The 13,267-nt window shown below is 36.2% G+C and overlaps 2 protein-coding genes across 2 annotated transcripts; both read right to left on the bottom strand.

Moving 5' to 3' along the window:
- Positions 1-5,453: 5,453 nt before the first annotated feature.
- On the bottom strand, positions 5,454-6,026 carry LOC129235521 (enhancer of split m8 protein-like). Its single transcript, XM_054869407.1, has one exon. The coding sequence runs from the start codon at positions 6,024-6,026 to the stop codon at positions 5,454-5,456; it is 573 nt and encodes a 190-aa protein (XP_054725382.1).
- A 5,293-nt stretch (positions 6,027-11,319) lies between these two features.
- LOC129235641 (enhancer of split m7 protein) lies at positions 11,320-11,925 on the bottom strand. Its single transcript, XM_054869586.1, has one exon. The coding sequence runs from the start codon at positions 11,923-11,925 to the stop codon at positions 11,320-11,322; it is 606 nt and encodes a 201-aa protein (XP_054725561.1).
- Between the last annotated feature and the right edge of the window lie 1,342 nt (positions 11,926-13,267).

Raw genomic sequence — 13,267 nt, 5'->3', positions numbered from 1 at the left:
TTTTGCTAGTTTTAAGTGTTTGTCAGGCTGGTCACTCACAATATAATTAGTGCTGCCAAACACAATCGCAAAGTAGCAGGGTTGTATCAGAGATATGTTTATTTGTTTGTTAAAAAATATTAGATCAATGAAATCATGAAATTAATTTAAATGTTTAAACCGTGAGGAAGTATACATATAGTTGTATAGTATAGCTGTTCTACTAAATGCCAGATCAGTTATAATAATTACTTGTAGAAAATGAAGTAGTTATATGTAGTTTAGCCACAGTCTAGTCAAAAATATGTGAGTCTGTAAATGAAAGGAGGCAGCACATAGAATTTTTCAGCAGTGCACATCTATAACGGAAGTTGGCGCAGATTTCCCTTTTCGGCGGAAGCAGTTTGTAAATTATTTTGCCCTTATCCTGTATTCATAAAAAGGTACGTTTTTGACGTTAATTGGTCAATATTACCTGATATATGAAGGAAAATGTTTTGATTATAATTCAAGTACTAAAGTACGTTCACATATGCATTAATTATCAATAAATTCACAAAATGAATCTACCCCTGCACATATGGAAGATTACCTGCCAAATTGATAATCAGCTGTCAATACTGTTGTGAAAGATTTTTCTTTATAGAAATTATTTTGGTGGAGTATGTCGGTGTTTTTGGTTTGTTTAATTATTATTAACGATATGAAGAAAATACAAGAAGAAGGAATAGCTAATTTAATTGTGCAATTGGCTGCTAATAATAAACAGTTGGAGGAAATCCGCAAACGACGTATACTGAGGTTTCAAAAAATTATGGCAGCAATGCGCATTCGAAATTCGATATTACATGCTATAATAAGTAATAAGACGACACACGTTTAAGGACATACGCTTTTTTCCTGTTATATGAATGCATAATTAAAAATATTTAACAAACATTTTATTAGAATTATATCTACAAATCTGTTTTCTCTGCCGGCATCCATTTTATTTAGTTTTTACTTTGACGTTTTTCTTTACACTCGTAAAAATAATGATCTATTACACAGAAAACACAAAAAATATGGTTATTATCTAGGATTATTTTATAATCTCTGATTTAGGGAGAGAAATTTTATAACGATTTCGACTGGACTGGTGCGATAGGGTGTAGCTCAGTACGATATTTTCTTAGAAATCAGTTCAAATCAGAGCTCTTCTGGGAACATACGACTTTAAAGTTTTTTTTTACTTTTGCTCCTTTCAAGGTTGATTTCTCTAAAAATTATAAAAGCATTGCATGCGCTTATATCCAGCATTTTGTAAAACAAAGACTGAGCCACCGAATTGTTCTGTATAAAAGTCAACGATTTTGGACTTTCTGTGTTCGTATTGACTTCAATAATATTATGAAGTATACTAAGTAAATATACCGCTCTAGCTCTTTTTAGGCACCTACCCAAAGATTATCAAACGGTTTCTTAGTAATTTCTAGAGACTAGAAAGTTTTGTTCCTTCGAATTATGCCAACAAGGGTGATTTTACTTTTCAATAACTTAATCCTGAAATCGTGAGATTTAAAAAAAATTTCGCTGTGATGTTGCAGTGGTTGCAGCTTTGTACTTCTGCTCAAATATGAACGAGACGGTATCAATAAAACGGTCCGCGGATGACATATGGCAAAAATAAATTTTTTTGTTTTTTGGTAGGACGGTTATAAGCTTACATGGCAAATTTCAGCGTGATATGTCACATAGTTTGTTTTCTGTGCTACTGTAAACAAGTCAAGCTCGAGTGTGTTCTTCGAATTTAACGATGGAAATTCAAGTTGAACAAAGAATTTGTTTGAAATTTTGTTATTCCAACAAAATTTCGGCTTCAGACGCCTTAAAAATGTTGCAGACAACCGATGGGGACTCTGCTCTATCGCGTGCACGTGTTTTCCAGTGGTACAAATCGTTCAAAGAGGGCCGTACATCAACCCAAAAAACCACGCCAAAGTCGCTCAAAAATTAAGGTTATGCTGACTGTTTTTTTCGATTACGAAGGTGTGGTGCACTCGAAGTTCCTTCCGCAAGGCCGATCGGTTAACGCTGAATATTATTTAGACGTTTTAAAGCATTTGCGCGAGAACATTCGTATTAAAAGGAAGGAATTGTGGGACAACAAGTCATGGTTCTTGCATCACGATAATGCACCAGCTCACACATCACGTCTTGTTCGCGATTATTTGAACAAAAATAATGTTAATATCGTTCCGCAAGCACCGTATTCGCCTGATATGGCTCCATGTGACATTTTCCTGTTTCCCAAGCTCAAGTTGCCGCTCCGTGGAAAACATTTTGAGACAATTGAAGTCATAAAAGAGAATTCGAAGAACACACTCGAGCTTGACTTGTTTACAGTAGCACAGAAAAGAAACTATGTGACATATCACGCTGAAATTTGCCATGTAAGCTTATAACAGTCCTACCAAAAAATAAAAAAATTATTTTTGCCATATGTCATCCGCGGACCGTTTTATTGATAACGTCTCGTTCATATTTGAGTAGAAGATATATCTTTTCATTTTACTTGTACGACGTCCCTGTACTTTTTCAGGTATGCATTTTCGATTTTTCCTGTTGCACAATACTCTTATTTTAAGGGGACAGATACCTGTACAATTTCGAAAAAAAAATTTTTTTGCTTTCATAAAATGTTAATATAATCCTTTAAAAATATGTGTAACAATTTTTAGAACGTACATTTAAGTATTTCTTATATTGTAAATCGTCAACCGTGACGACTCTATTCTTTGCGTTCGAGCGCTGGGAGAGGTATAGTTATATTCAAACTTTAGACGCGTTTTTCTCAAAACTTTATTTTTCGAGTTGGCGTACATGATAACTCGAAAAGTTACTGACCTATCTCTCTGTGAAATTTTGCACCCATCTTTTTAATGATATTATTTTTTATGTGAATTTTAAGTTTTCGAAAATTTTTCGAAAAATAATTTTTTCGAAGCAAAACTTGTAGGAAAATTCGCCCCAAAATTCATTTTTTTAAGGGGGTCTTCTGGTCTCCAGCGAAAAAAAAATCGATTTTTTTTTGCATAATTTTGTTGTATGTGTATGCGAGAATACGCCACAGAAAGGATTTTTTGAAAATCGCATTTTTTCACATTTTTCTGGGCACCGAAGTGTAAACGCGTTTCCCCGAAAATCGTGTTTTTTAAGCATTTTGGTCACACTTTTCATAGTAGTTATACTCCGATTTCAATGGTTTTGGTCTTAAAAGGTTCGGAAAACTTACCGCTAAGTTTCCCCGTGTACGATTTTTGAATTTTTTTTCATTCCATTTTTATAACCTTTTAAAGTTCAAAAAATGAGCAAAAAAAAATTTTTTTTGCAAATTGTTGCATAACTTTTGAAAAAAATTAAAAAAAAAAATCTGTCACGGGAAAACTTAACCAGAGCAACTCTGAAGACAACGCATATCTAATTTTTGCTTTCTGATTACCCAGGTGGAAAAACCGTGACCAAAATGGAGACCTGTTTCGTTTGGAGGTGGACGTCTTCAGCGCCATTTCAAGGTCGCGGGTGTTAATTTTTTTCAAAGTCAAAACCATTTTTTAAAAGCCAAGACATGTACCTTTAAAATAAAAAAAAAATTTTTTTTAAATATTCACAGGATTTGTCACAATCAATCCCCAAAAAAACCCTTCATTTCAGGGCCTCGAGACCAGAAGATCCCCTTAAGCATTTTATTCCGCGAATTTTTTTTTCCATTTATTGTTAATTCATATAGAAATTATGACATTGATAATCAAACAAACTTTTAGTTTTTTGTATTCAGGTCACTGACGCCGATGTTACAATGCCCGCTGATTGAGAAGCCTCGCTGAGACCTTCCTGGAACAATTGAGTGTACATCCGCCGTTTTAAATTATTAAAAAAGAAAATGTATATTATTTTACTGTATAAATAAACTGTATGCCAATTTTGAAAAAAATATATTGACTTCTTCATTTTAAATAATTTTAATGAAAATCAGGAAAAATATGGCCGTTTACAGGGACCGTGTTTTCCCCTTAATACCGTGTTTTCCGGGTTTGGATGAGTGTATATTTTAAATGGGCAACGTCCGCACAATGCCATCAACTGTGCTGTATTCACCAAGATTGAAACTTGGTTTCGATTTCAAACATCTCTGATTAGAGTCAGCTTATTTGGGTCGCCTTTCATTTCTATTAAATTTCTTGTGCAATCTTACAACTCGGGCGATATTTTGAAATCCACGCCGACTTAAAAAAAGGGAAAACATCTAAGTTCATCTTAAAAAAATTCGTGTGCTTCTACGTGTGATCGAATACTCTAGTTAAGAACAAAGCCCAAAATATATTTCAATAGTTATGTTATCTACTTTAACCCAAGTACGTCCGAATACTGAAGACAATATGCAAATATTATAATTTCTATAATAAAATTGAAATTTTGAGCCACATACATATACAGAATACGTAATTACTTTTGCCCAGCGTATCCAATGGGAGGTGTAACAAGAAGCCAACATTATTAAAAGTGGTTTGAGCAATTTTGACCCGTGATTAAGGATAAGTGTTAAATGAAGTGCAAACTTCAGAAACTTTTTAATTTGCAGTAAATTAATGTAGCCTTCGTAGGCAAGCGTAAGTGCACTAGCCTGCCATCCACGATGTTGTGGGTTCGAAACGTAAAGCACGGACCTCGCACTTTTCCAAATTTACCTACTTTCCCTGTTTCTACAAAAAACAAAAAAAAAATATCATTCCTCAACCCCAATCCTTTCGATCCTTACTGCCGCACAATAGTCAACGCATCATTTCACATAAATATAACACACATTGCATCAGTGGCGCCAGCGGACAACCGCGGTAATAACGCAGGTGCACCAAATTTAGCGAAGTCCTCAACCATCTGTGCGATCCTTCTATCAGAAAAATGTGAAACACAGATGGCGCTCTAAACAGGTACAAGGCGTCGTTTCTAAGCAACGGCAGGTGGGCATTCCCAATATTTAGGACTGGTAACGGCAGGCTAATCACCTACCCTGTCAGAAATCAAAGTAGATTAATGAAACCAACGCAAGACTGAGTCTTGTCAAGGCCCTATGCTCCCGCCCTATGCGGAGTGGACAATTACAAAAAAAAAATTACTTTCAACCATAAAATACGATAATAAACTACTAAAGTGCGAATTGTAAAATGCAGTTACATAAAGTAAAATATCGTGGCAATTTCTTATATTTGCCTAAAGAATGAATACGTATTTTAGTTTATAAGTACAAAAGTGTATTTTATTAATTAAATTCATTAATTTGCTCATTATTATATTTTCTATTTAACACAGTCTTTAGATTATATTTTTCCAATAAATATATCACAGCTCAGTATCACAGCCTTTGGAGGACACTTCGTTTTCGTGCCCATTAGTCTTTCTCGCCCCACACATCAGCATTTCAACTCCACTGCTAGTTACCAAGGTCGCCATACATTGATAGTGGAGTGTAGTGGTGCAAAAGGTGAAGCAGCGGAACTCTCGCAGTCACTGTAATAGCCGGAAGAAGCAGGGCTGAGTGGTGCGCACTCTATGCTTAGTGTTGGCATGTGCGCGGGTTCACATTGTTGATGTGTTACTTGTTGCTGTTGCTGAAGCGGCTGCTGATGATGTTGTAGTCTATTGTAATTGCGACCCAAATGTGTCATCACAGATTTGCCAAATTCTACGCTCATGCCGGTTGTTGAAGCCATCACACGTGACACCTCATTGACGGCATTCATATAGCCATGGTTAAAAGCGTCCGTGGGCACTTGTAACCTATGACGTATATTTTCCCCGCTGGTGCGCCCACACTGTTCACGTACGAATGCAAGTGTTTGTTCTAGCAGCTCTGCCTTGTCCATGCGTAATACTTTGTCGTCAGCTTGTAATTCGGCCACGAGTTTCCTCAATGAATTCAGACAATTATTGATACGCGAACGTCTTTGACGCTCTAATAGTGGTTTCTTGACTTTTAAGTAGATTTGTGTTTTACTTGGTTGTGCCATGCTTTGTTGATTTTCGTTCGTTGTTTACGTTTTGCTGGCTAATATGGATATGTTGTCATATCCTTGTTGAGCTCATGAATTTATACTCATGACCGTGCAACCCTTAACAGCGAGCAGTCAAAGTGTGCTTCTTCACTCTCTTATTGCAGAAGCGTAGCTTTATTTGCTTTGCGCTTTTAGTGCTATTGCGCAGCTGAATTGGAAACAAGCAACCCTAATCGAGTGGTAGTGTAAAGTGAATTAACAGCCTTCACACACACGTACACACACTTATTATTTATATGCATACATTTGTATTCAATGAATGACGACGAGGACACTTGGCTGCAAAGGGACGTAGAAAAAATCCGTTGCTAAGCACAAAAAAAAACCTGCCTTATGGCTCGTGGCGTGGGAACCAAGTCGAAAGTGAGTTTCTCACACAGCACTTTCCGTGCGGCATGTGTTCGTTGTTGTTGGTTGTTGCTGTTATTATGCCGGCCACATGCTCCTTTTTAAGGATCTGAAATTTTGCAGCTGCTGCTATTTTTCGCTTTGGTATTTTGATCTGTTGCTTCGCCAGCAATGCACAGGCGAACTGCATACATACAGACACTCAAACAGAATATCTGTCCGGTGCGTTATGTTTGCTTTTCGATTTATTGGATTGCCGTGTTGTTGCCGTTGCACTGTATGTACCTATGCACATCTATGTTCATATGTTTGTATGTGTACGTATCAGCTCCTCCTACGCAATGTGCGCAAGTAAAGTATTTTAATGCATTCATTCGATTTTATTGTTGTTATTGTCATTTCTCTCTGCTTCAGGATAATGGCATAATTATTTGTTGCTGCCGCTGCTGCTGTTGTTTGGTAAGGCTGTTGTGTGTTAAGCACTTCGGCAGCTGAATTTGAGTGTGGGAAAGTTTGAGAATTTTCGAACAAATGCTTTAGTGGTGCATTCATTCGAAAATTTATTGTTACCTTTTTTTGCCTTTTGGGCAGTTGCTGGCTAAAGTGGCGCGAGCTAATGTGTGCAATACACGAGTCATTTCTGACGATTATACACACATGAGTAGGATGCTTTGTGTGTAGAATGCGCACACTTCTTATTAATCAATTAATATGTAGACTGTGCGGTTTTAGGGCTTCGATGCATATGTTTATAGATTTCTGTTGATTTGGTTGAAGTGCTAAAACAAAAAGTTTATGACACCAGTTGAACTAAATGAAAACAAAATGCATCGAAATTATTGAAAAATGTACTTATTACAAGTTTGCCTATAAATTGACAATTCCCTCAGACCACACTGTATACAGTGAGTCAAGTAGCCAAAACAAAAAATGTAAACATGCTTACTTGCAAGGCACATTCATTAAAGGTAATGGCACTAGACCAACAACAATGTTTTGTATGTTTCATTGTCAAATCAAATTATAGGCAAAGTAGAAAACAAAGAACGAATTCGCCTTGTTTCATTCTGGGCTGACAGCCACGTGGACACGACGAAAGAAAAAAACATATCAGCTGATTTACCGATACTACCTTTAATAGATTCGCCTTGCTTATTTGGCAATTCGTTTGAATCAAGGTGAATTCATTAAAGGAGGAGGCACTAGACCAACAACATTGTTCTGTACGTTTGATTGTCAAAGCAAAGTATTGGGGAAACTAGAAAACAAATAATGTTGTTGTATCATTTTGAGCTGACATCCACATGGACACGGGGAAAGAAAAAAAAAACACTCAACTGATTTACCAACACCACCTTTAATAGATTCGTTTTGGTTTGAATGTATTGGAGGAAAATTTTCATTAAGTACGATTAGTTGAAATGAGATTACTTTTCAGTTGTGGAGTTGGAAAAAAATTTTTAAATAATATAATATAAAAAAAAATTAAAAAAAATAAAAAATGCTGCGAAATGCATGTTTTTTGAGCAAAAGCACTTAAGCTATCCGAAGAACATTTGACCGTTACGAATGTTAACCGCCAAAGAGTTAAATTGGCAGCACACATTTTTTTGAATACTACATCGTGTGTAGTACTGTTACTCCACAGGTCATAGTTTACACAACGCATACAGTTGTGCCGATTTCATACAACTATATACAATATATTATTAAGAAACTAAATTTAGTAACCCTTAACATGTTATGTGCATATATATTTTAATGACCATGTTATGCTTTGAATCACTTCCCTCTAATATCGGACAGTAAGTCCCGTCAACTTTTTTAATGCTTCTTTTTGCCATGTTCTACTCGAAATGAGTGTTCTCGTGTTGAACAACGATATAGCACAGATCTATTTCAATTTTTATTTAAGATAATTAAAGCTTATTTTTTAGGTAATTTCTTGTTTGTTATAATTGCAAATATAATATAATTGTTTCCTTTAAAATCGTTTTGCGTAGGAAGATGGAAAGAGAACCGCACTACTGGCTTGAAAAAAAAAACATATTTGGGACTCTTACGAAAAAGGTACAAAATAAACTTAAATTGTAGAAATAATGAGTTCTTTACGTAAAATGGTACACAATGCCATCAAATTTATTCTTAGAAATAAGAAACTTCGAGAGATGCCTGCGCGAAAGACTACAATTCAGCAAGACAAGACCGTTGTTAAGAACAGTAAACGTGACTCTTTTAAGAACTCGGACGCTAACACTGGAAATAAATGAGGAATATGGCCTGAATCTATCAAACAGATTTGTGCGAAAAGGCTTAAATGAAAATAGACATGTGATAGGTATGAGTTTGAGGTTGTAAGAGTCTTCGTTTATCCAGGAACCAGCATTAAAATCGACAGCAATGTCAGCCTTGAAATCCAAAAAAACCAAAAGTTCAAAAACCAATATACAACAAACACTCAAAGCATGGCGGGGGTAACTTGCAAATTTAGGGATCATTTTGTTGGAATGGACTAATAGTTAGAATAAATGGCAATATGGATAAGTTTGTTTATCTTGATATTCTTAAAAATACGATGCAGCCAAGCCAATCAACTGGTTATTCATTTATAATAACGACCCCAAGCATACAGCAAAAGTGGTGAAAAATTGGTTTCCCGAAGAAGCAAATCTAGTTCTCGATTGGCCAGCACAAAGTCCCAACCTTAACCCCACTGAAAATCTGTGAAACAACATGAAGGTTAAGATTGAGCAAAAAAGAGGTTGTCTGTAAAGTCGGTTTACTGACGATAGTTTAACGTGACAACGTCATAAGAAAATATTGATGGAATGGTTGCAAATTTCAAAACAAAATTTTAACTTTATTTGTTTGATAGATATTTTGTATGGATATAGAGGAGGAGGTAAGTGGAATTGCAATGGAATAGGTCAAGTTACATTTACACAAACGTGAAAAATGACGAAACATTTATCAAATTCATGAAAGATATCTTCAATTTCGATTGTGCATCAGACGTTAATAAGTCAACAACACTAAGGGCATCATATCGATTTGACTTTCTCAAGACACATTACACTTGAAACACTCCCTTTCATTTCCTACTTTTTCTATCATCGTTTATTCTCAACAGAGAATTGGTTCATTACCATGCACACAGGAAGAAGGCATATGCAAATACAAGTATGTGAATTTATATACAAATGCGCATATACATACATATATATGCTCACTCAAGTAGGACAGAGCGAAATGTCGAACGTTGCCGAACGCAGGGGCCGATTGTGCTCTTTGTCGTTCGTTCCGCGCTCTCGCTTGCAGTTCAAGCACATTAGCTTACATTTGCTTGCGTACGGAATAGATTCGTATATTTGATATGTCCATATGATTTGTATGCATCTTTACATATAGATTTGTTCTTTTTGAAAATTGCGCGAAATTGTATATGTATATGCATGTTTATATACATACATATATTAGTATACAACATATCTTATAAGGTATATGGTAAATATTACCATACATTTTTTTCTTCATATATAATAAAAAAATTAATAATATTAACATTAAAACAACAGGTATTATTAACAAACTTGTTGTTATTTTCAATTCTTCAAGTAAATCAAATTAATAATAATCAATAAAAAGGCATATGCAAATACAAATACGTGAATTTATATATATACATATGCGCATATACATACATATATACGCTCACTTAAGTAGGAGAGAGCAAGATGTCGAACGTTGCCGTTCGTTTGCTTTGTTCGTTCCGCGCTTTCGCTTGCAGTTCATTCAAGGTAACGGCAATGAGCAAGGTAACGACAAATGAGCAAGGTAACACTAAAGAGCAAGGTAACGACACATTTTTCGTGCGTGCAGCCGGCTAAATCGAATTATAAGACGTTATCACGTCAAAAAATTTAAAAATGCCAATGATTTATGGCAAAGACTGCAGAATGCGTGGAACCCTATTCCTTTGAAGAGATGCTAAAAGTTAATAAAAAGTTTACTTCGCAGCTATAAAGCAGTTTTACAAAATAATGGATGCTCAACAAATTAGTATATATAAGTTATTAAATAAAAAAAATTTAACCAATTTGAAATAGATTTGTTTTTCTTGCAGATCAGTAAAAGTGCGTTATTTCAGTGTCCATTTCAAAATTTGATAAATTCAACCTTTTCGAACTCCTTATAATTGTAGATATTGAATTATTATTTACTTTGCCTTTTTGTTTTTGATAATACTGAAATAAACGAAAGATTTACGCAAAGATAACTGGTTTACTATGTCATCCAGTAAAAATAATAATCATTATATGTTATTGCAGGGAAGTGCGCTATTTCTCTGTCCATAGCTGCATGTATAAGTATAAATATATATACATAAATACTTTGCCGTATTTAACAGTTTATTTTAGTTGTATCTACCTTTCACCGTATTCGTCTCACCGCCATAGTTCAGCACAGCCAACTCAAATTCAAAGTCAAAGTTTTTTATGTTGTTCAATTCATTTTCGAATCATATATTAATATGTGTCTATATGTATGTATATGTGCATATTGATGTTTTCATTTCCAATTACTTACTAATATATATCTAAATACACAACTACGAATGAATGTATGGAAGTGTGTATACTTAACAACTACTTCGTAAATGTTTGTATGTATGCATATTTAACTAAAGCTTGTCCTATCACAGTTCACAAAACTAATTTCCTAATTTAGCTAATTTTCTAATAACAGTTTGCAAAAAAAAAAAATGATATCATTAAAATTAAAAAACAATTTCTCTTAAATCATAATGAGACCGTTGGTAGAATATTTCTTATGTTTAAGTTAAGTCCGCTGCAACATTTCGCTGGCGCTTCTAATGGCTGTTGGTGATTCTGGTTGTCGCTTACCAAGGACGCCACACATTTGCTGACAACACCTGTAGCAGTCCACTGCTGGTCGCTGCTGTTTGACTTGAGGTAGTCGATTCATTGTCACTGGCATAGCCGCTGGAAACCGGGCTGTACATGGAGGCACTGGATGATGATGAGAGAGTAGCTGCACCACAGTTAACGCTTAACGGTTGATTGATAGTAGTGCGCACCTCCTGATACTGGCATTCCAATTGATTAAGACGCAGGCCAAGTTGTGTCATCAAATGTGTGCCCAATTGTACATCTACATTTGGTAATGTGGCGAGACAACGTGAAATTTCATGCGCCGCCTTAATGTAGCCGGATCGAAAGCTTTGGCGTGCGCCTTCATTTGCGCTCTTTGACTTAGACTGCTGTTGGCGCATTTTACGCAAATGTTCGACTGTCAATTCGAGTATGTCGGCTTTTTCCAATTTCACCTCCGGTTCGCCACTTTCCTGTTGCACGCATTCGGCCATCAGCTCTTTGAGTTCATCGAGGCATTGGTTGATGCGCGCACGACGCTTGCGCTCCAATAGCGGCTTCATCACCTTGCGATAACGGTAAGTTTTTGATAATTCGTAAGCGCTGGTTGCCATTTTGATATTTATGTTTTTAATTTAACTTTTTTTTTTGAGGGAAAACGAAATTTAATTTTTTTTAATTCTTCTCTTGAAACCGTTTCGATTACGTAACGTCGTTTTCACTTCAAGTTCTGCAACTAGAATGCTGAGTACGTCAGGAATGTGTCGGCCTTTTATAGCTGCACGTGGCTAAAGGTCGCTCAGTTCCTTGCGATGATTATTTTGTGCTCGTGCGCAGCGCGCGCTCATACAAGCGCATGAAATCGTCGAGAGAGAGAGAGAGAGAGGGAGAGAAAACATGTAAACCAGGAGTGGGAGCACAAGCGTACAACCACCACCAGTGCCGATGAACACCTGCGATAGTAGAGCAGACAGGATTGCCCACTCATCTGCGGCTGGTTGAGTTTAGAGCTGAGTTGGACTCAGTAAAAGTAAAAATTTGTATGATGGTGGTGGTTAATGTTATTCTTTGTTGTTGTTTTCAATGTTCGAATCATTGTAAGGAGCGCGCTTTGCTTTAGGATGGTGCAATCGACGCATGCTGCACAGATCCTGTTCCATCTTTCTACATTTAAGGGCTGTTTGCATTTTTGCTCGTTCACTTTGCTGCGAGGGTGCAGCTGATTTCTCCTCGTGACTGGTGCTTACACCTACTGTATTTGTTGTTGATACTCGTAGTAGTTTGGTGGTTGTTTTTGTATGCCAGGTAAAGTAAATTAACCTCCTGCTCATCGAAAGCTGCTGCAACAGTCCTTTTTCGAAACCGTGGGAAACACTTTGCTACTCAGTTTCCCACACGATTTTTTTCTTACACCCCATAATTTTGTTGTTGCGCTCGACGCAACGGCTCGTTATTGTCGTCGGTGTTATTATCACCGCTGCAAACAGCACTCATCCCTTTGCTTAGGGTGACTCTGAGTTTTGATAGTGATTGGGCACAGTGGGACTTGTAGGTATTTAAGTTAAATTGAGGTTGAGTATGGTTGGGCTTTAATGAAAGTACAAGTCAGTGTAAGAATTGTATGAAATGGCGGAATTTGGTTGAAATGAAGAATTGAAATAATTATCTTCATACACAATTTTACCCCATCCTACTGATTTGGGCAAAATTCTTCTGACAAATTGCGAAAACAAAGAGAAATTCAGCCTCTAAATTTATACGTAAAAGATAGTTGCGCGCAGAAAAAGATATGATTTCTATAAGCGAACTTCCTTTATCATCCATCTTAGTTCAACCATATAAGTCCATCCTAACCATAAGTCCATCCTAGTCCAATGGAGCTGTTGAGACCTAGAACGACCACGACTTCACCGCCTCGGTATGTTTGTTTCGCTCTGCCAAGTAATAAATTTATTA

Source organism: Anastrepha obliqua, chromosome 1 (genome assembly GCF_027943255.1).
Source record: "Anastrepha obliqua isolate idAnaObli1 chromosome 1, idAnaObli1_1.0, whole genome shotgun sequence".
NCBI lineage: Eukaryota > Metazoa > Arthropoda > Insecta > Diptera > Tephritidae > Anastrepha > Anastrepha obliqua.
The sequence above is the reverse complement of the archived record's forward strand: the minus strand, read 5'-3'. Positions and strand labels throughout refer to the sequence as shown.

Coding starts and splice junctions, on each gene's coding strand:
- LOC129235521 (XM_054869407.1), bottom strand. CDS start 6,026: ATGGCACAACCAAGTAAAACACAAATCTACTTAAAAGTCAAGAAACCA.
- LOC129235641 (XM_054869586.1), bottom strand. CDS start 11,925: ATGGCAACCAGCGCTTACGAATTATCAAAAACTTACCGTTATCGCAAG.